Source organism: Psammomys obesus, mitochondrion, assembly GCF_907164565.1.
Source record: "Psammomys obesus mitochondrion, complete genome".
NCBI lineage: Eukaryota > Metazoa > Chordata > Mammalia > Rodentia > Muridae > Psammomys > Psammomys obesus.
Window position 1 is genome coordinate 1 of NC_037509.1, and position 16,250 is coordinate 16,250.

The following is a 16,250-nucleotide window of genomic DNA, read 5'->3' on the forward strand; positions in this document are numbered from 1 at the left end:
GTTAATGTAGCTTAATCCCCTAAAGCAAAGCACTGAAAATGCTCAGATGGACACTCTAGTCCCATAAACACAAAGGCTTGGTCCTGGCCTTGTAGTTAATTCTGGGTAGGTTTACACATGCAAATCTCCCTGAACCTGTGCCTAATTCCTTAAAATTGCTTTAAAATCTAAGGTAATAGTATCAAGCACATATCTCTATAGCTAAAGACACTTAGCCTAGCCACACCCCCACGGGATTCAGCAGTGATAAAAATTTAGCAATTAACGAAAGTTTGACTAAGCTATACCCTAAAGAGTTGGTAAATTTCGTGCCAGCCACCGCGGTCATACGATTAACTCAAATTAACTACCTCTCGGCGTAAAACGTGTTACTTTAATTCTAAATAGAATTGAAACCCAACAAATGCGTAGAAGTTTATCGTTAGGACCTAAACCCATTCACGAAGGTAATTCTAATAAGTACATACACGATAGCTAAGACCCAAACTGGGATTAGATACCCCACTATGCTTAGCCCTAAACATAAATAATTCCCTAACAAAATTATTTGCCAGAGAACTACTAGCCATCGCTTAAAACTCAAAGGACTTGGCGGTGCTTTATATCCATCTAGAGGAGCCTGTTCTATAATCGATAAACCCCGTTCTACCTTACCAACTCTTGCTAAATCAGCTTATATACCGCCATCTTCAGTAAACCCTAAAAAGGAACTAAAGTAAGCGAAAGAACAAACATAAAGACGTTAGGTCAAGGTGCAGCTTATGAGTTGGAAAGCAATGGGCTACATTTTCTTAAAAAGAACATTACGATATCTTTTATGAAATATAAAAGACCAAGGAGGATTTAGTAGTAAATTAAGAATAGAGTGCTTAATTGAATTGAGCCATGAAGCACGTACACACCGCCCGTCGCCCTCTTCAAGTAAATAATAAGAATAAATACATAATTGATTATACACATTATAATGAGAAGAGGTAAGTCGTAACAAGGTAAGCATACTGGAAAGTGTGCTTGGATCAACCAAAGTGTAGCTTAATAAAAGCATCTGGCTTACACCCGGAAGAATTCACCATTATGAACACTTTGAGCCAAACCTAGCCCTATCAAGAAAAAAAAATAATGATATTTACTTCATAAATCAAATCATTCAATCTAATTAAAGTATTAGAGAAAGAAATTCTTTTTTTAGAAGCTATAGAAGAAGTACCGCAAGGGAAAGATGAAAGAACTAGTTCATAGTAAAAATAAGCAAAGATTTCACCTTGTACCTTTTGCATTATGAGTCAATTAGAACCCTAACTAGCTAAGAGAACTTCAGCTAGAGCCCCCGAAACCAAACGAGCTACCCTAAAGCAACTTTATGAGTTAACCCGTCCATGTGGCAAAATGGTGGGAAGATTTTAAGGTAGAGGTGAAAAGCCTAACGAGCTTGGTGATAGCTGGTTACCCAATCAATGAATTTTAGTTCAACTTTAAGTCTGCCACAAGAATTTATAATCCTTATGCAAACTTAAAATATAGCCTAAAAAGGTACAGCTTTTTAGGCACAGGATACAGCCTTTAATAGTGAATAACTAATATATTAACAAACCATAGTTGGCCTAAAAGCAGCCACCAATAAAGAAAGCGTTTAAGCTCAAAAAATAAAATTATCTGAATTCCAAAAACAAAATACATTTCCTATAATTCTGATTGGGTCAATCTATAAATCTATAGATGAGACAATGTTGACACGAGTAACAAGAAAATTTCTCCAAGCACAAGTGTATAACAACCCGGATGCCCATTGTTAGTTAAGTCAATCATAGAATAAATTCTCATAATTAAACAATCTAAAACCTCAAAATGTTAATCCGACACAGGAGTGCCACTTAAAGGAAAGATACAAAGAAATAAAAGGAACTAGGCAAACAAAAACCCCGCCTGTTTACCAAAAACATCACCTCTAGCATCACAAGTATTAGAGGCAATGCCTGCCCAGTGACTAAGGTTAAACGGCCGCGGTATTCTGACCGTGCAAAGGTAGCATAATCACTTGTTCCTTAATTAGGGACTAGAATGAACGGCTAAACGAGGGTTTAACTGTCTCTTATTTCCTATCAGTGAAACTGACCTTCCCGTGAAGAGGCGGGAATACTAAAACTAGACGAGAAGACCCTATGGAGCTTTAATTTATTAATTTAATTTCAACAATACATAACCTAATGGGATAAAAACTGAAAACTAAGTTAACAATTTAGGTTGGGGTGACCTCGGAGAATAAAATAACCTCCGAAAGATTATAATTAAGACTGACGGGTCAAAATAGAACATCTATCACAATCGACCCATTAATAATGATCGACGAACCAAGTTACCCTAGGGATAACAGCGCAATCCTATTTAAGAGTTCATATCGAAAATGGGGTTTACGACCTCGATGTTGGATCAGGATATCCCAATGGTGCAGCAGCTATTAATGGTTCGTTTGTTCAACGATTAAAATCCTACGTGATCTGAGTTCAGACCGGAGTAATCCAGGTCGGTTTCTATCTATTCAACAATTTCTCCTAGTACGAAAGGACAAGAGAAATGGAGCCAACTATAAATTAGAGCTCTAAGACTAATAAATGAATTCATCTAAATTTAATAGTTAAGTCAAATGCTACATCTAGACAAGATGATTAGAGTGGCAGAATCAGGCTAATGCATAAGACTTAAAACCTTATCTATAGAGGTTCAAACCCTCTCTCTAATAGTGCATCTAATTAACATTTTCTTATTTCTCGTTCCCATTCTTATCGCCATAGCATTTCTCACACTAGTAGAACGAAAAATTCTAGGCTACATACAATTCCGAAAAGGACCTAACATCGTAGGACCCTACGGCATATTTCAACCATTCGCAGATGCCATAAAACTATTTACAAAAGAACCACTACGACCATCTTCAACATCCATCTTTTTATTCTTAATTGCACCTACACTTTCTTTAACATTAGCTTTAAGCCTATGAATCCCTCTGCCTCTACCTTTCCCACTTATCAACCTAAACCTAGGCATACTTTTTATTCTTGCCTTATCCAGCTTCTCAGTTTACTCAATCCTATGATCAGGCTGAGCCTCAAATTCAAAGTATTCCCTTTTTGGGGCCCTACGAGCAGTTGCTCAAACTATCTCTTACGAAGTCACTATAGCTATTATTCTACTTTCTGCCTTCCTAATAAGTGGCTCCCTCTCCCTCCAAAATTTAATTACCACACAAGAAGCAATATGGTTAATCTTTCCAGCATGACCGATGGCCATAATATGATTTATTTCAACCCTAGCAGAAACAAACCGAAGTCCATTCGATCTAACAGAAGGTGAATCAGAATTAGTTTCAGGGTTTAACGTCGAATATGCCGCAGGCCCATTTGCCCTATTTTTCATAGCCGAGTATACTAATATCATCCTAATAAATGCTATCTCATCAATTGTATTTCTAGGACCACTAGAACACTTAGAATCACTAGAAATCTTCACCATTGACTTTATACTTAAAACTCTATTCCTAACTATACTATTCCTATGAATTCGAGCATCCTACCCCCGATTTCGCTACGACCAACTCATGCACCTGCTATGAAAAAACTTTTTACCTCTTACCTTAGCACTATGCACATGATATGTTTCAATACTAATTTTCATAGCAAGCATCCCACCTCACACATAGAAATATGTCTGACAAAAGAGTTACTTTGATAGAGTAAATGATAGAGGTCTAAGCCCTCTTATTTCTAGAGTTACAGGAATTGAACCTGTACTTAGGAATTCAAAGTTCCTTGTGCTACCTATTACACCACACCCTATCAACTATATCAGTAAGGTCAGCTAGCAAAGCTATCGGGCCCATACCCCGAAAACGATGGTTTAAACCCTTCCCCTACTAAATAAACCTATACACGCTTATTATTATTTATTTTACCCTATTTTTTGGTCCCATAATTACTATAACCAGCTCTAATCTTATACTCATGTGAATTGGCCTAGAAATAAGCCTACTCTCAATTATCCCCTTATTAGTTAACAAAAACAACCCACGATCAATCGAAGCAGCAACTAAATACTTTATTACACAAGCCACAGCCTCCATAATTTTCCTTCTAGCAATTTCCTCTAACTTTTACCAACTAGGAATCTGATCATTTCAAGAACAAACTAACAACTTTATCATCATGCTCACAACTATTTCTATGACTATAAAATTAGGTTTAGCACCATTCCACTCATGATTACCCGAAGTAACACAAGGTATCCCACTTCACACAGGATTACTTATTCTTACATGACAAAAAATTGCTCCCCTGTCTATCCTCTTTCAAATCCATGAACTTCTCAACATCAAGCTTACCACTACAATAGCAATTATCTCAATTATCGCAGGAGCGTGAGGAGGCCTCAATCAGACCCAAACGCGAAAAATTTTAGCATACTCATCTATTGCCCACATAGGATGAATAATTGCAATTCTTCCTTATAACCCATACATAACAATTTTTAACTTCTCTATCTATGTTCTTCTTACTTTCTCATTATTCATTATATTCATATCATACTCCCTCACATCTATTAACCTAGCATCACTCACATGAAACAAAATTCCCACAATATTATTTATTTTTCCTACAACCCTTCTATCCCTAGGGGGCTTGCCCCCACTAACAGGCTTCCTACCAAAATGATTAATCATAACTGAACTATTAAAAAATAATAGTATTATTTTAACAACATTATTAGCCATAACTGCACTACTAAACCTATTTTTTTATACACGACTAATTTATTCTACAACTCTTACCATCTTTCCCACAAACAATAACTCTAAAATAATTTATCACCAAACAAATCCTAAAACTAATATTATATTACCTATTACTACTACTATAAGCACACTACTACTTCCTTTAACACCCTTATTAATAGTTTAAGAAGTTTAGGATATAAAGTCCAAGAGCCTTCAAAGCTCTAAGAAAACATAAAGTTTAACTTCTGAGTAAGGGCTGTAAGATTTCATCTTACATCTATTGAATGCAAATCAATCACTTTAATTAAGCTAAGCCCCCCCCCCCAAACTGGCAGGATTAAATACCCACGAAAATTTAGTTAACAGCTAAATACCCTATTTCTGGCTTCAGTCTACTTCTCCCGCCTTAAAGAAAGGGGGCGGGAGAAGCCTCAGTAGAATTATTATCTACACCTTTGAATTTGCAATTCAATATGATTATCACCTTAAGGCTTGGCAATAAGAGGGCTAGAACCTCTGTACTTAGATTTACAGTCTAATGCTTACTCAGCCATATTACCTATGTTCATCAACCGTTGACTATTTTCAACAAATCACAAAGACATCGGAACTCTATACCTCATTTTTGGAGCCTGAGCAGGAATAGCAGGAACAGCCCTAAGCATTCTTATTCGAACAGAATTAGGCCAACCCGGCTCTCTACTAGGAGACGACCAGATCTATAATGTGGTTGTAACTGCCCATGCCTTCGTCATAATTTTCTTCATGGTAATACCAATAATGATTGGGGGTTTCGGAAACTGACTTGTTCCATTAATAATTGGCGCTCCAGATATAGCCTTTCCACGAATAAATAACATAAGCTTCTGACTCCTTCCCCCCTCATTTCTTCTTCTACTTGCATCATCTATAGTGGAAGCCGGGGCCGGAACAGGTTGAACAGTATATCCACCCCTAGCCGGAAACTTAGCCCATGCAGGAGCATCAGTAGACCTTACAATTTTCTCCCTCCACTTAGCTGGGGTATCATCAATCCTAGGAGCAATTAATTTTATTACCACTATCATCAATATAAAACCACCAGCCATAACACAATATCAGACACCACTATTTGTGTGATCTGTACTAATTACAGCCGTACTGCTTCTTCTCTCCCTCCCTGTCCTAGCTGCAGGCATCACTATACTTCTAACAGATCGAAACTTAAATACAACCTTCTTTGATCCTGCTGGAGGAGGTGATCCAATCCTCTATCAACACCTATTCTGATTCTTCGGACACCCCGAAGTCTATATCCTCATCCTACCAGGATTCGGCATTATCTCACACGTTGTTACATACTACTCAGGAAAAAAAGAACCATTCGGCTACATAGGAATAGTATGAGCTATAATATCAATTGGATTCCTAGGCTTTATCGTGTGAGCACATCACATATTCACAGTAGGACTTGATGTGGATACCCGAGCTTACTTCACATCTGCCACTATAATTATTGCTATCCCAACCGGGGTTAAAATCTTCAGCTGATTAGCCACACTACATGGAGGAAATATCAAATGATCTCCAGCTATACTATGAGCACTGGGGTTTATTTTCCTATTTACTGTAGGAGGACTAACAGGAATTGTCTTATCTAACTCCTCCTTAGATATTGTACTTCATGATACATATTATGTAGTAGCTCATTTCCACTATGTACTATCGATAGGGGCTGTATTCGCTATCATAGCCGGATTCATTCATTGATTCCCCCTATTCTCCGGCTACACTCTAAACGATACCTGAGCAAAAATCCATTTTACTATTATATTTGTAGGAGTTAATATAACATTTTTTCCACAACATTTTTTAGGTCTTTCAGGAATACCCCGACGATACTCAGACTACCCAGATGCCTATACTACATGAAATATGGTATCCTCCATAGGATCTTTCATCTCCTTAACAGCAGTCCTAGTTATAATTTTTATTATCTGAGAGGCTCTAGCTTCAAAACGAGAAGTAATCTCAATTCCATACTCTTCTACAAATTTAGAGTGACTACACGGCTGCCCTCCACCATATCATACATTTGAAGAACCCACATTTGTAAAAGTAAAATAAGAAAGGAAGGATTCGAACCCCCTAAAACTGATTTCAAGTCAGCCTCATAACCTTTATGTCTTTCTCAATAAGATATTAGTAAAGTTAATTACATGACTTTGTCAAAGTCAAATCATAGGCCAAAACCTATATATCTTGAATGGCATACCCATTCCAACTAGGCCTACAAGATGCTTCCTCTCCTATCATAGAAGAACTCATAAACTTCCATGACCACACACTAATAATTGTATTCCTTATTAGCTCTTTAGTGCTCTACTTAATCTCACTAATACTAACTACAAAACTCATTCACACAAGCACAATAGATGCCCAAGAAGTAGAGACTATCTGAACAATTCTGCCAGCCATTATCCTAATCCTAATTGCCCTCCCCTCCCTACGTATTCTATATATAATAGACGAGATCAATAATCCCGTTTTAACAGTAAAAACTATAGGACATCAATGATATTGAAGCTACGAGTATACCGATTACGAAGATCTTTGCTTCGATTCGTACATAATTCCAACCAACGAGCTTAAACCAGGAGAACTTCGCCTTCTAGAAGTCGACAACCGAATTATTCTACCAATAGAACTTCCCATCCGTATATTGATTTCATCAGAAGATGTTCTACATTCATGAGCCATCCCCTCTTTAGGGTTAAAAACAGATGCCATCCCAGGACGACTCAATCAAGCTACAATTTCATCTAATCGCCCTGGTGTATTCTATGGCCAATGCTCAGAAATCTGCGGATCTAATCACAGCTTTATACCCATTGTCCTTGAAATAATTCCACTAAAATTCTTTGAAAATTGATCCACGTCAATAACGTAATAGCATTATGAAGCTTAACGCGTTAACCTTTTAAGTTAAAGTAAGAGAATAAACTTTCTCCATAATGAGTATGCCACAACTAGACACTTCTACATGATTTATTACTATAATTTCCTCAATCATTACTTTATTTATCCTATTTCAACTAAAGATTTCTACTCAAAACTTTCCCCACACACCTTCAATAAAAACGATACAACTTTCAAAAACAAAAAACCCCTGAGAACAAAAATGAACGAAAACTTATTTGCCTCTTTCATTACCCCCACAATAATAGGACTCCCTGTAGTCATTTTAATTATTATATTTCCTTCAATCCTATTTACCCCATCAAACCGCCTAATTAACAATCGCCTCTATACTTTTCAACAATGAGCAATCAAATTAATTACAAAGCAAATAATATTAATTCATTCCCCAAAAGGACAAACCTGATCTCTAATAATTATCTCACTAATCACATTTATTGGCTCCACAAACCTTCTAGGACTTCTACCACACACATTTACTCCAACCACCCAGCTATCCATAAACTTAGCTATAGCTATCCCTCTTTGAATAGGGGCAGTACTAATTGGGTTTCGACATAAACTAAAAGCCTCATTAGCCCACTTTCTACCTCAAGGAACACCTATTCCACTAATTCCTATACTTATTATTATTGAAACTATTAGCCTTTTTATTCAACCTATAGCTCTAGCCGTCCGACTAACAGCCAATATTACTGCAGGTCACCTACTTATACACCTCGTTGGTGGGGCCACCCTAGCACTAACAAGTATTAGCCCACCCACTGCCTCAATCACCTTTATTATCCTAATCCTACTCACAGTACTTGAAATTGCTGTAGCCTTAATTCAAGCCTATGTGTTCACCCTCCTAGTCAGCCTCTACTTACACGACAACACCTAATGACCCACCAAACACACGCATTCCACATAGTAAACCCAAGTCCATGACCCCTAACAGGAGCACTATCCGCCCTACTCCTTACCTCAGGGCTAACAATATGATTTCACTATAACTCTTCCACTTTACTCCTGATTGGACTAGCAACTAATATACTCACTATAATCCAATGATGACGAGATATCATCCGTGAAGGAACCTTCCAAGGCCACCACACCCCAATTGTTCAAAAAGGTCTTCGATACGGAATAATCTTATTTATTGTATCAGAGGTATTCTTCTTTTCCGGATTTTTCTGAGCATTCTACCACTCTAGTCTAGTCCCTACACATGACCTAGGAGGATGTTGACCCCCCACAGGAATTATTCCACTAAACCCATTAGAAGTGCCCCTACTAAATACATCTGTACTTCTAGCATCCGGAGTATCCATTACATGAGCCCATCACAGCCTTATAGAAGGGAAACGAAGCAATATAAACCAAGCCCTTTTAATTACAATTATTCTAGGGCTTTACTTCACTGCCTTACAAGCATCAGAATATATAGAAACCTCTTTCTCTATCTCAGACAGCATCTATGGCTCAACATTCTTTATAGCAACAGGCTTCCACGGACTTCATGTAATTATTGGGTCGACTTTCCTTATTGTATGTCTTCTCCGACAGCTGAAATTCCACTTTACATCAAAACACCATTTCGGATTTGAAGCAGCAGCATGATACTGACACTTTGTAGACGTCGTATGACTTTTCCTCTATGTTTCCATTTATTGATGAGGCTCTTGCTCTCTTAGTATATAAGTACAATTGACTTCCAATCAATTAGATCTAGTAGTAAGCCTAGAAGAGAACAATTAACTTAATACTTTCTCTCCTGATTAATATTTTCCTCTCTTCCCTTCTAGTCACCATTGCATTTTTTATCCCACAAATCAACATCTATGCAGAAAAAGTACATGCTTACGAATGTGGGTTTGATCCTATAGGCTCTGCCCGACTACCCTTTTCAATAAAATTCTTTCTAGTAGCAATCACATTTCTTTTATTTGACCTGGAAATTGCCCTCCTGCTACCCCTCCCTTGAGCCATACAATCACAAAACATACACCAGATAATATTTATCTCCTTTTCCCTTCTCACTATTTTATCATTAGGGCTTGCATACGAATGAATACAAAACAGCCTAGAATGAACAGAATAAAATATGGTAATTAGTTTAATAAAAATTAATGATTTCGACTCATTAGATTATGAAAATCTTCATAATTACCAAGGTGACCTTTATCTTTCTCAACTTCACTATAGCGTTTACATTAGCCCTGTTAGGAACTCTCATATTCCGGTCCCACCTAATATCAACCCTACTTTGTATAGAAGGCATAATACTATCCCTGTTCATTATTATCTCTATATCAATCCTAAACTCCAACTCAATAATTTCCTTCCCTATACCTATCATTATTCTAGTCTTCGCTGCATGCGAAGCAGCCGTAGGTCTCGCACTTCTAGTTAAAATTTCAAACATATATGGTACAGACCATGTTCAAAACCTCAACCTACTGCAATGCTAAAAATTATCTTCCCCTCGCTCATATTAATTCCACTAACTTGATTATCAAATAATAAGCTAATATGAATTAATGTTTCCTCACACAGCTTTCTAATTAGCTTAATTAGTTTAACCCTTTTATGACAAAACAATACAACTAGCACCGCCTTTTCACCTATATTCTTCTCTGATGCTACTTCAACCCCCTTAATTATCCTAACAGCATGACTCCTACCACTCATGGTCCTAGCTAGTCAAAATCACCTAAGTAAAGAAAAAAACAACTACAAAAAACTGTATCTCTCCATATTAATCTCACTACAAATTTCTCTTATCATAACCTTTTCTGCTACAGAACTTATCATATTCTATATCCTCTTTGAAACTACTCTAATTCCAACACTCGTTATTATTACACGATGAGGTAACCAAACGGAACGACTAAACGCCGGACTATACTTCTTATTCTACACACTAGCAGGCTCGATCCCGCTATTAGTTGCACTAATCCTAATACAAACTCAAACAGGAACCCTAAATTTCCTCATTATATCACTCAATAATTCCCCACTTAACCTAACATGATCCAATAACATTATATGACTAGCGTGTATAATAGCTTTTCTAATCAAAATACCCCTATACGGTGTTCACTTATGACTACCTAAAGCCCACGTAGAGGCCCCAATCGCAGGATCTATAGTACTAGCAGCAATTCTTCTCAAACTCGGAGGCTATGGAATAATACGGATCTGTATTATGCTAGACCCTATCACAAAATCTCTCTCCTATCCTTTTATTCTCTTATCTTTATGAGGTATAATTATAACTAGCTCAATCTGCCTACGACAAACAGACCTAAAATCACTAATCGCCTACTCCTCAGTCAGCCATATGGCACTAGTAGTCGCATCAATCATAATTCAAACCTCATGAAGTCTTATAGGAGCTATAGCACTTATAATTGCACATGGCTTAACATCATCCCTCCTATTTTGTTTAGCCAACACAAACTACGAACGAACCCATAGCCGAACTATAACTTTAGCTCGAGGACTACAAATTATTTTTCCACTAATAGCCACTTGATGACTTCTAACATGCCTAGCTAATCTAGCACTTCCACCTTCAATCAACTTTATGGGAGAGTTAATGATCATAATATCTTTATTTCACTGATCTAACCCCTCCATTATTCTTACAGGTATAAACATAATAATTACAGCCCTATACTCAATATATATATTGACTATAACCCAACGAGGAAAAATTACAGACCATACTAAGCACCTCCAACCATCCCATACACGAGAACTGACACTAATAGCACTTCACATCTTACCACTTATTCTTCTATCAATAGACCCCAAACTAGTCGCAAACTTCATAGTATGTAGATATAGTTTATCACAAAACATTAGACTGTGAATCTAAAAATAAGAACCTACAAATCTTTATCTACCAAGAAAGTAGACAAGAACTGCTAATTCATGCACCCATGTATAAGACACATGGCTTTCTTGCTTTTATAGGATAGAAGTAATCCGTTGGCCTTAGAATCCAGAAACTCAAAAACATTTGATAAAAGCAATTAACATTTCCCTATCTTCAATACTTCTTATTCTACTTATTCTAACCACCCCAATTCTAATTTCCATAACCAGTCTAATGAAATCTATTAACTTTCCATCCTACGTTACCAAATCTATAAAATACTCATTCTTTCTCAGCTTAATCCCACTAGCACTATTTACCTATTTTAACACAGAATACATAATTATCTCCTGACATTGAATAAATATGGAGTCAATAAAACTAACAGTTAGCTTCAAATTAGACTTGTTTTCTGTATTATTCTTATCTGTAGCTTTATATGTAACCTGATCTATCATAGAGTTCTCCTCCTGATACATACACTCAGATCCAGAACTTAATCGCTTTATCAAATATCTTCTACTATTTTTAATCACTATAATTATTTTAACATCAGCCAATAACCTATTCCAACTCTTCATCGGCTGAGAAGGGGTGGGAATTATATCATTCCTACTTATCAGCTGGTGGTATGGACGAACAGATGCAAACACAGCAGCCTTACAAGCAATACTATATAACCGCATCGGAGATGTAGGCTTAATTATAGCAATGACATGATTATGCTTAAACTCAAACTCCTGGGAAATACAACAGATTTTATCTCTAAAAAACCCCGACACTCTACCACTCTTAGGTATTCTAATTGCCGCCACAGGTAAATCGGCCCAATTTGGACTTCATCCATGGCTGCCATCAGCTATAGAAGGCCCGACACCAGTCTCAGCCCTACTCCATTCCAGCACCATAGTAGTTGCAGGAATCTTCCTACTAATCCGATTCTACCCACTAACTTCAAATAACAACTTTATTTTAACACTAATACTATGCCTAGGCGCTCTTACAACATTATTTACCGCCATCTGTGCACTCACCCAAAATGATATTAAAAAAATTGTAGCATTTTCAACATCAAGTCAACTAGGATTAATAATAGTTACCCTAGGAATTAATCAACCATTCCTAGCTTTTCTCCATATTTGCAACCATGCTTTCTTCAAAGCTATACTATTTATGTGTTCAGGATCAATTATTCACAGCTTAAATGATGAACAAGACATTCGAAAAATAGGCAACACCATAAACTTACTCCCTTTCACTTCATCTTGCCTAGTCATTGGAAGCCTAGCACTAATCGGAATGCCTTTCCTCACAGGCTTTTATTCAAAAGATGCAATCATCGAATCCATAAACTCGTCTTATACCAACGCCTGAGCCCTCTTAATTACACTAGTCGCCACATCCATAACAGCCATGTACAGCATACGAATTATCTACTTCGTTACAATAACTAAACCACGATTTCCCCCACTAATTACTATCAATGAAAATTTCCCAAACCTTATCAACCCTATCAAACGCCTAGCCCTAGGCAGCATTCTAGCAGGATTTATCATTTTCCACAACCTACCGCCACTCAACATCCAAATCCTCACATTACCATGATACACTAAACTTTCAGCCCTAGCTATTACAATCTTAGGGTTAATTACAGCACTTGAACTTAATAACTTCACTACCCTCCTTTCAAACAAAAAACCATTAGGGTTTTCATCCTTCTCAACTCTATTAGGGTATTTCCCAACAATTGTCCACCGAATTACTCCAATAAAAACACTCAACATGAGCTTCTTCACAGCCACAAACCTCCTAGACCTAGTTTGGCTAGAAAAATCTATTCCTAAATTTATTTCTACCTATACTATCAATGCCTCAAAAATTATAAGCAACCAAAAAGGCCTTATCAAGATTTATTTTCTCTCATTCCTAATCTCACTAATAATTATCCCCATTCTAACCCTAGTCTAACTCTATCGGGTAATCTCAACAATTACAAGCACCCCAACAAACAAAGATCACCCAGCTACAATCATCACTCAAGCAGCACAACTATATAACGCTGCCACCCCAACACCTTCTTCCCCCATTACCCCCATCTCATCAACTGCATAAACCACTCAATTATCCATTCCATAAACCTCCACTCCAATATCATCTATCAAATAACTACCTACTACATAAATAAATATTAGCTCTATAAACAACCCTGAAACTAAATAAATAAAAGTTATCCAATCAGAACTTCAAGTTTCTGGGTACTCTTCAGACGCTATAGCAGTAGTATAACCAAAAACAACTATCATACCCCCTAAATAAATTAGAAAAACAGCTAATCCTAAAAAAGACCCCCCATAACCTAAAACAGTTAAACAACCTAAACAACCACTAGCAACTAAAACTAGCCCCCCATAAATAGGAGACGGCTTCAAAGCCAGCCCAACACAACCCGCCAAAAATAATAAACTTAAAACAAACATATAATTAGTCATTATTCCTACACAGCACTAAACTATGACTAACGGTATGAAAAACCATCGTTGTTATTCAACTATAGGAACTCTAATGATAAATTTACGAAAAAATCACCCACTATTAAAAATAGTTAATCACTCATTTATTGATCTCCCCACTCCCCCCAATATTTCATCCTGATGAAATTTCGGGTCTCTCTTAGGCATCTGTCTCATTATTCAAATCGCTACAGGATTATTTCTAGCCATACACTACACAGCAGACACAACAACAGCATTTTCATCAGTATCCCACATCTGCCGAGACGTAAATTACGGCTGACTTATCCGCTATATACATGCAAATGGAGCCTCAATATTTTTTATCTGCCTATTTATTCATATCGGACGAGGTATTTACTACGGATCTTATATCTTCACAGAAACATGAAACATCGGAGTGATTCTTTTATTTGCTGTAATAGCCACTGCATTTATAGGATATGTACTTCCATGAGGGCAGATATCTTTTTGAGGAGCTACAGTCATCACTAACCTTTTATCAGCGATCCCCTACATTGGACCCACAATTGTAGAGTGAATCTGAGGTGGGTTCTCAGTAGACAAAGCTACACTAACACGATTTTTTGCATTTCATTTTATTTTACCCTTTATTATTACAGCCCTAGTCCTAGTCCATCTTCTATTCCTACACGAGACAGGATCCAACAATCCACTAGGACTTGACTCAAATGCAGACAAAATCCCCTTCCACCCTTACTACACAGTAAAAGACTTCTTAGGGGTAATTCTACTAATCTCTTTCTTCATACTCTTAGTCTTATTTTTTCCAGATCTATTAGGAGACCCAGACAACTATACACCAGCTAACCCACTTAACACCCCACCCCACATTAAACCTGAGTGGTATTTCTTATTCGCTTACGCTATTCTCCGATCTATCCCTAATAAACTAGGAGGCGTACTAGCCTTAGTACTCTCCATCTTAGTCTTAATTTTCCTACCACTAATTCACACCTCTAAACAACGAAGCCTTATGTTCCGACCAATCTCTCAAATACTATACTGAATCTTAATCGCCAACCTTATTATTCTCACATGAATCGGAGGTCAACCAGTAGAAGACCCCTTTATTATTATTGGTCAACTAGCCTCAATCAGCTACTTCTCAATTATTCTAATTCTCCTACCAATTGCAGGAATCATTGAGGACAATCTATTAAAATGATACCTTTGCCTTGATAGTATAAAAATTACTTTGGTCTTGTAAACCAAAAATGAAGAAAATTCTTCTCAAGGCATCAAGAAGGAAGGCTAAACCCCTCCACTGTCAGCACCCAAAGCAGACATTCTAATTAAATTACTTCTTGAGCAGTACATAAATTTATATAGTACACACTACATTTATATGTATATCGTACATTAACCTATTTACCACTAGCATATAAGCAGGTACATTACATTAATGTTTTAATAACAATACTAACATACCAATATACAACCTACAATCACCATGAATATGAACAAAATACAGAACCCACAATTCTCTAAAGATTATTAATGGTCCACGTCCATACCACATTAAGTCAAACTCCTGTATTTCCAAACGGATATCCCCTAGCCCATGGGGTTTATTAGTCTACCATCCTCCGTGAAATCATCAACCCGCCCACTCGTCCCCCTCTCCTCGCTCCGGGCCCATAAAACTTGGGGGTAGCTAATGTGAAACTTTATCAGACATCTGGTTCTTTCTTCAGGGCCATATTAAACCTAACCGTCCACTCGTTCCCCTTAAATAAGACATCTCGATGGTGTGGGTCTAATCAGCCCAGGACCAACATAACTGAGATTAAATACATTTGGTATTTTTTATTTTTCGGATGTATAACCCAACATCGCCGTCGAAGGCGTGGTGTCCCCAGCACTAAGTCAAGAGTTACTAGTTATTCAAGCATGGAAGCATCAACACAGGCAAATCCAGCCACCAGTTTCGTCCATGATTTGGGACAATTTAGTTAATGATATTAAGACATAAAATCTAATCTCACAACCGACATCTTCTTATATAATAAAAATTCTTGACTTAATATACAGTTTCCCCTCTCTACCAGAAACTTTTTCAACTTAGTAGTTTGCTATTTAAATATTTCTTTATAAAAAGATACACATTTACAACTCTAGCTTTAGTTAT

General features: G+C 37.1%; 13 protein-coding genes and 24 non-coding genes across 37 annotated transcripts, besides 2 other annotated features; 29 read left to right on the plus strand and 8 right to left on the minus strand. All coding sequences in view use genetic code 2, as the record gives it.

Moving 5' to 3' along the window:
• DDI58_mgt01 lies at nt 1–70 on the plus strand. Its single transcript has one exon. It is a non-coding gene; the product is annotated as a tRNA-Phe (tRNA).
• Nucleotides 71–1,021, plus strand: DDI58_mgr02. Its single transcript has one exon. It is a non-coding gene; the product is annotated as a 12S ribosomal RNA (ribosomal RNA).
• Nucleotides 1,022–1,087, plus strand: DDI58_mgt02. The gene has a single exon. It is a non-coding gene; the product is annotated as a tRNA-Val (tRNA).
• On the plus strand, nt 1,088–2,661 carry DDI58_mgr01. The gene has a single exon. It is a non-coding gene; the product is annotated as a 16S ribosomal RNA (ribosomal RNA).
• Nucleotide 2,662: 1 nt separating this feature from the next.
• On the plus strand, nt 2,663–2,737 carry DDI58_mgt03. The gene has a single exon. It is a non-coding gene; the product is annotated as a tRNA-Leu (tRNA).
• Nucleotides 2,738–3,692, plus strand: ND1 (NADH dehydrogenase subunit 1). Its single transcript has one exon. A coding segment is annotated over exon 1 (955 nt).
• DDI58_mgt04 lies at nt 3,693–3,761 on the plus strand. The gene has a single exon. It is a non-coding gene; the product is annotated as a tRNA-Ile (tRNA).
• DDI58_mgt05 lies at nt 3,759–3,830 on the minus strand. The gene has a single exon. It is a non-coding gene; the product is annotated as a tRNA-Gln (tRNA).
• An 11-nt stretch (nt 3,831–3,841) lies between these two features.
• Nucleotides 3,842–3,910, plus strand: DDI58_mgt06. Its single transcript has one exon. It is a non-coding gene; the product is annotated as a tRNA-Met (tRNA).
• A 1-nt stretch (nt 3,911) lies between these two features.
• Nucleotides 3,912–4,948, plus strand: ND2 (NADH dehydrogenase subunit 2). The gene has a single exon. A coding segment is annotated over exon 1 (1,037 nt).
• Nucleotides 4,949–5,013, plus strand: DDI58_mgt07. The gene has a single exon. It is a non-coding gene; the product is annotated as a tRNA-Trp (tRNA).
• Nucleotides 5,014–5,015: 2 nt separating this feature from the next.
• On the minus strand, nt 5,016–5,084 carry DDI58_mgt08. Its single transcript has one exon. It is a non-coding gene; the product is annotated as a tRNA-Ala (tRNA).
• A 6-nt stretch (nt 5,085–5,090) lies between these two features.
• DDI58_mgt09 lies at nt 5,091–5,160 on the minus strand. Its single transcript has one exon. It is a non-coding gene; the product is annotated as a tRNA-Asn (tRNA).
• Nucleotides 5,161–5,194: an origin of replication.
• On the minus strand, nt 5,192–5,258 carry DDI58_mgt10. The gene has a single exon. It is a non-coding gene; the product is annotated as a tRNA-Cys (tRNA).
• On the plus strand, nt 5,259–5,325 carry DDI58_mgt11. The gene has a single exon. It is a non-coding gene; the product is annotated as a tRNA-Tyr (tRNA).
• A 1-nt stretch (nt 5,326) lies between these two features.
• Nucleotides 5,327–6,871, plus strand: COX1 (cytochrome c oxidase subunit I). The gene has a single exon. The coding sequence runs from the start codon at nt 5,327–5,329 to the stop codon at nt 6,869–6,871; it is 1,545 nt and encodes a 514-aa protein (YP_009479744.1).
• DDI58_mgt12 lies at nt 6,869–6,937 on the minus strand. Its single transcript has one exon. It is a non-coding gene; the product is annotated as a tRNA-Ser (tRNA).
• Nucleotides 6,938–6,940: 3 nt separating this feature from the next.
• Nucleotides 6,941–7,010, plus strand: DDI58_mgt13. The gene has a single exon. It is a non-coding gene; the product is annotated as a tRNA-Asp (tRNA).
• Nucleotides 7,011–7,694, plus strand: COX2 (cytochrome c oxidase subunit II). Its single transcript has one exon. It carries the CDS (start codon nt 7,011–7,013, stop codon nt 7,692–7,694), a length of 684 nt encoding a protein of 227 aa, YP_009479745.1.
• A 2-nt stretch (nt 7,695–7,696) lies between these two features.
• On the plus strand, nt 7,697–7,763 carry DDI58_mgt14. The gene has a single exon. It is a non-coding gene; the product is annotated as a tRNA-Lys (tRNA).
• A 1-nt stretch (nt 7,764) lies between these two features.
• Nucleotides 7,765–7,968, plus strand: ATP8 (ATP synthase F0 subunit 8). Its single transcript has one exon. It carries the CDS (start codon nt 7,765–7,767, stop codon nt 7,966–7,968), a length of 204 nt encoding a protein of 67 aa, YP_009479746.1.
• Nucleotides 7,926–8,606, plus strand: ATP6 (ATP synthase F0 subunit 6). Its single transcript has one exon. It carries the CDS (start codon nt 7,926–7,928, stop codon nt 8,604–8,606), a length of 681 nt encoding a protein of 226 aa, YP_009479747.1.
• On the plus strand, nt 8,606–9,389 carry COX3 (cytochrome c oxidase subunit III). The gene has a single exon. A coding segment is annotated over exon 1 (784 nt).
• DDI58_mgt15 lies at nt 9,390–9,458 on the plus strand. The gene has a single exon. It is a non-coding gene; the product is annotated as a tRNA-Gly (tRNA).
• On the plus strand, nt 9,459–9,806 carry ND3 (NADH dehydrogenase subunit 3). The gene has a single exon. The coding sequence runs from the start codon at nt 9,459–9,461 to the stop codon at nt 9,804–9,806; it is 348 nt and encodes a 115-aa protein (YP_009479749.1).
• A 4-nt stretch (nt 9,807–9,810) lies between these two features.
• Nucleotides 9,811–9,878, plus strand: DDI58_mgt16. The gene has a single exon. It is a non-coding gene; the product is annotated as a tRNA-Arg (tRNA).
• A 1-nt stretch (nt 9,879) lies between these two features.
• Nucleotides 9,880–10,176, plus strand: ND4L (NADH dehydrogenase subunit 4L). Its single transcript has one exon. It carries the CDS (start codon nt 9,880–9,882, stop codon nt 10,174–10,176), a length of 297 nt encoding a protein of 98 aa, YP_009479750.1.
• ND4 (NADH dehydrogenase subunit 4) lies at nt 10,170–11,547 on the plus strand. The gene has a single exon. A coding segment is annotated over exon 1 (1,378 nt).
• DDI58_mgt17 lies at nt 11,548–11,617 on the plus strand. Its single transcript has one exon. It is a non-coding gene; the product is annotated as a tRNA-His (tRNA).
• On the plus strand, nt 11,618–11,676 carry DDI58_mgt18. Its single transcript has one exon. It is a non-coding gene; the product is annotated as a tRNA-Ser (tRNA).
• DDI58_mgt19 lies at nt 11,677–11,744 on the plus strand. The gene has a single exon. It is a non-coding gene; the product is annotated as a tRNA-Leu (tRNA).
• ND5 (NADH dehydrogenase subunit 5) lies at nt 11,745–13,556 on the plus strand. Its single transcript has one exon. It carries the CDS (start codon nt 11,745–11,747, stop codon nt 13,554–13,556), a length of 1,812 nt encoding a protein of 603 aa, YP_009479752.1.
• Nucleotides 13,557–13,558: 2 nt separating this feature from the next.
• On the minus strand, nt 13,559–14,077 carry ND6 (NADH dehydrogenase subunit 6). Its single transcript has one exon. It carries the CDS (start codon nt 14,075–14,077, stop codon nt 13,559–13,561), a length of 519 nt encoding a protein of 172 aa, YP_009479753.1.
• Nucleotides 14,078–14,146, minus strand: DDI58_mgt20. The gene has a single exon. It is a non-coding gene; the product is annotated as a tRNA-Glu (tRNA).
• Nucleotides 14,147–14,150: 4 nt separating this feature from the next.
• Nucleotides 14,151–15,294, plus strand: CYTB (cytochrome b). Its single transcript has one exon. A coding segment is annotated over exon 1 (1,144 nt).
• DDI58_mgt21 lies at nt 15,295–15,378 on the plus strand. Its single transcript has one exon. It is a non-coding gene; the product is annotated as a tRNA-Thr (tRNA).
• On the minus strand, nt 15,360–15,430 carry DDI58_mgt22. The gene has a single exon. It is a non-coding gene; the product is annotated as a tRNA-Pro (tRNA).
• Nucleotides 15,430–16,250: part of a D loop that runs on past the window's edge.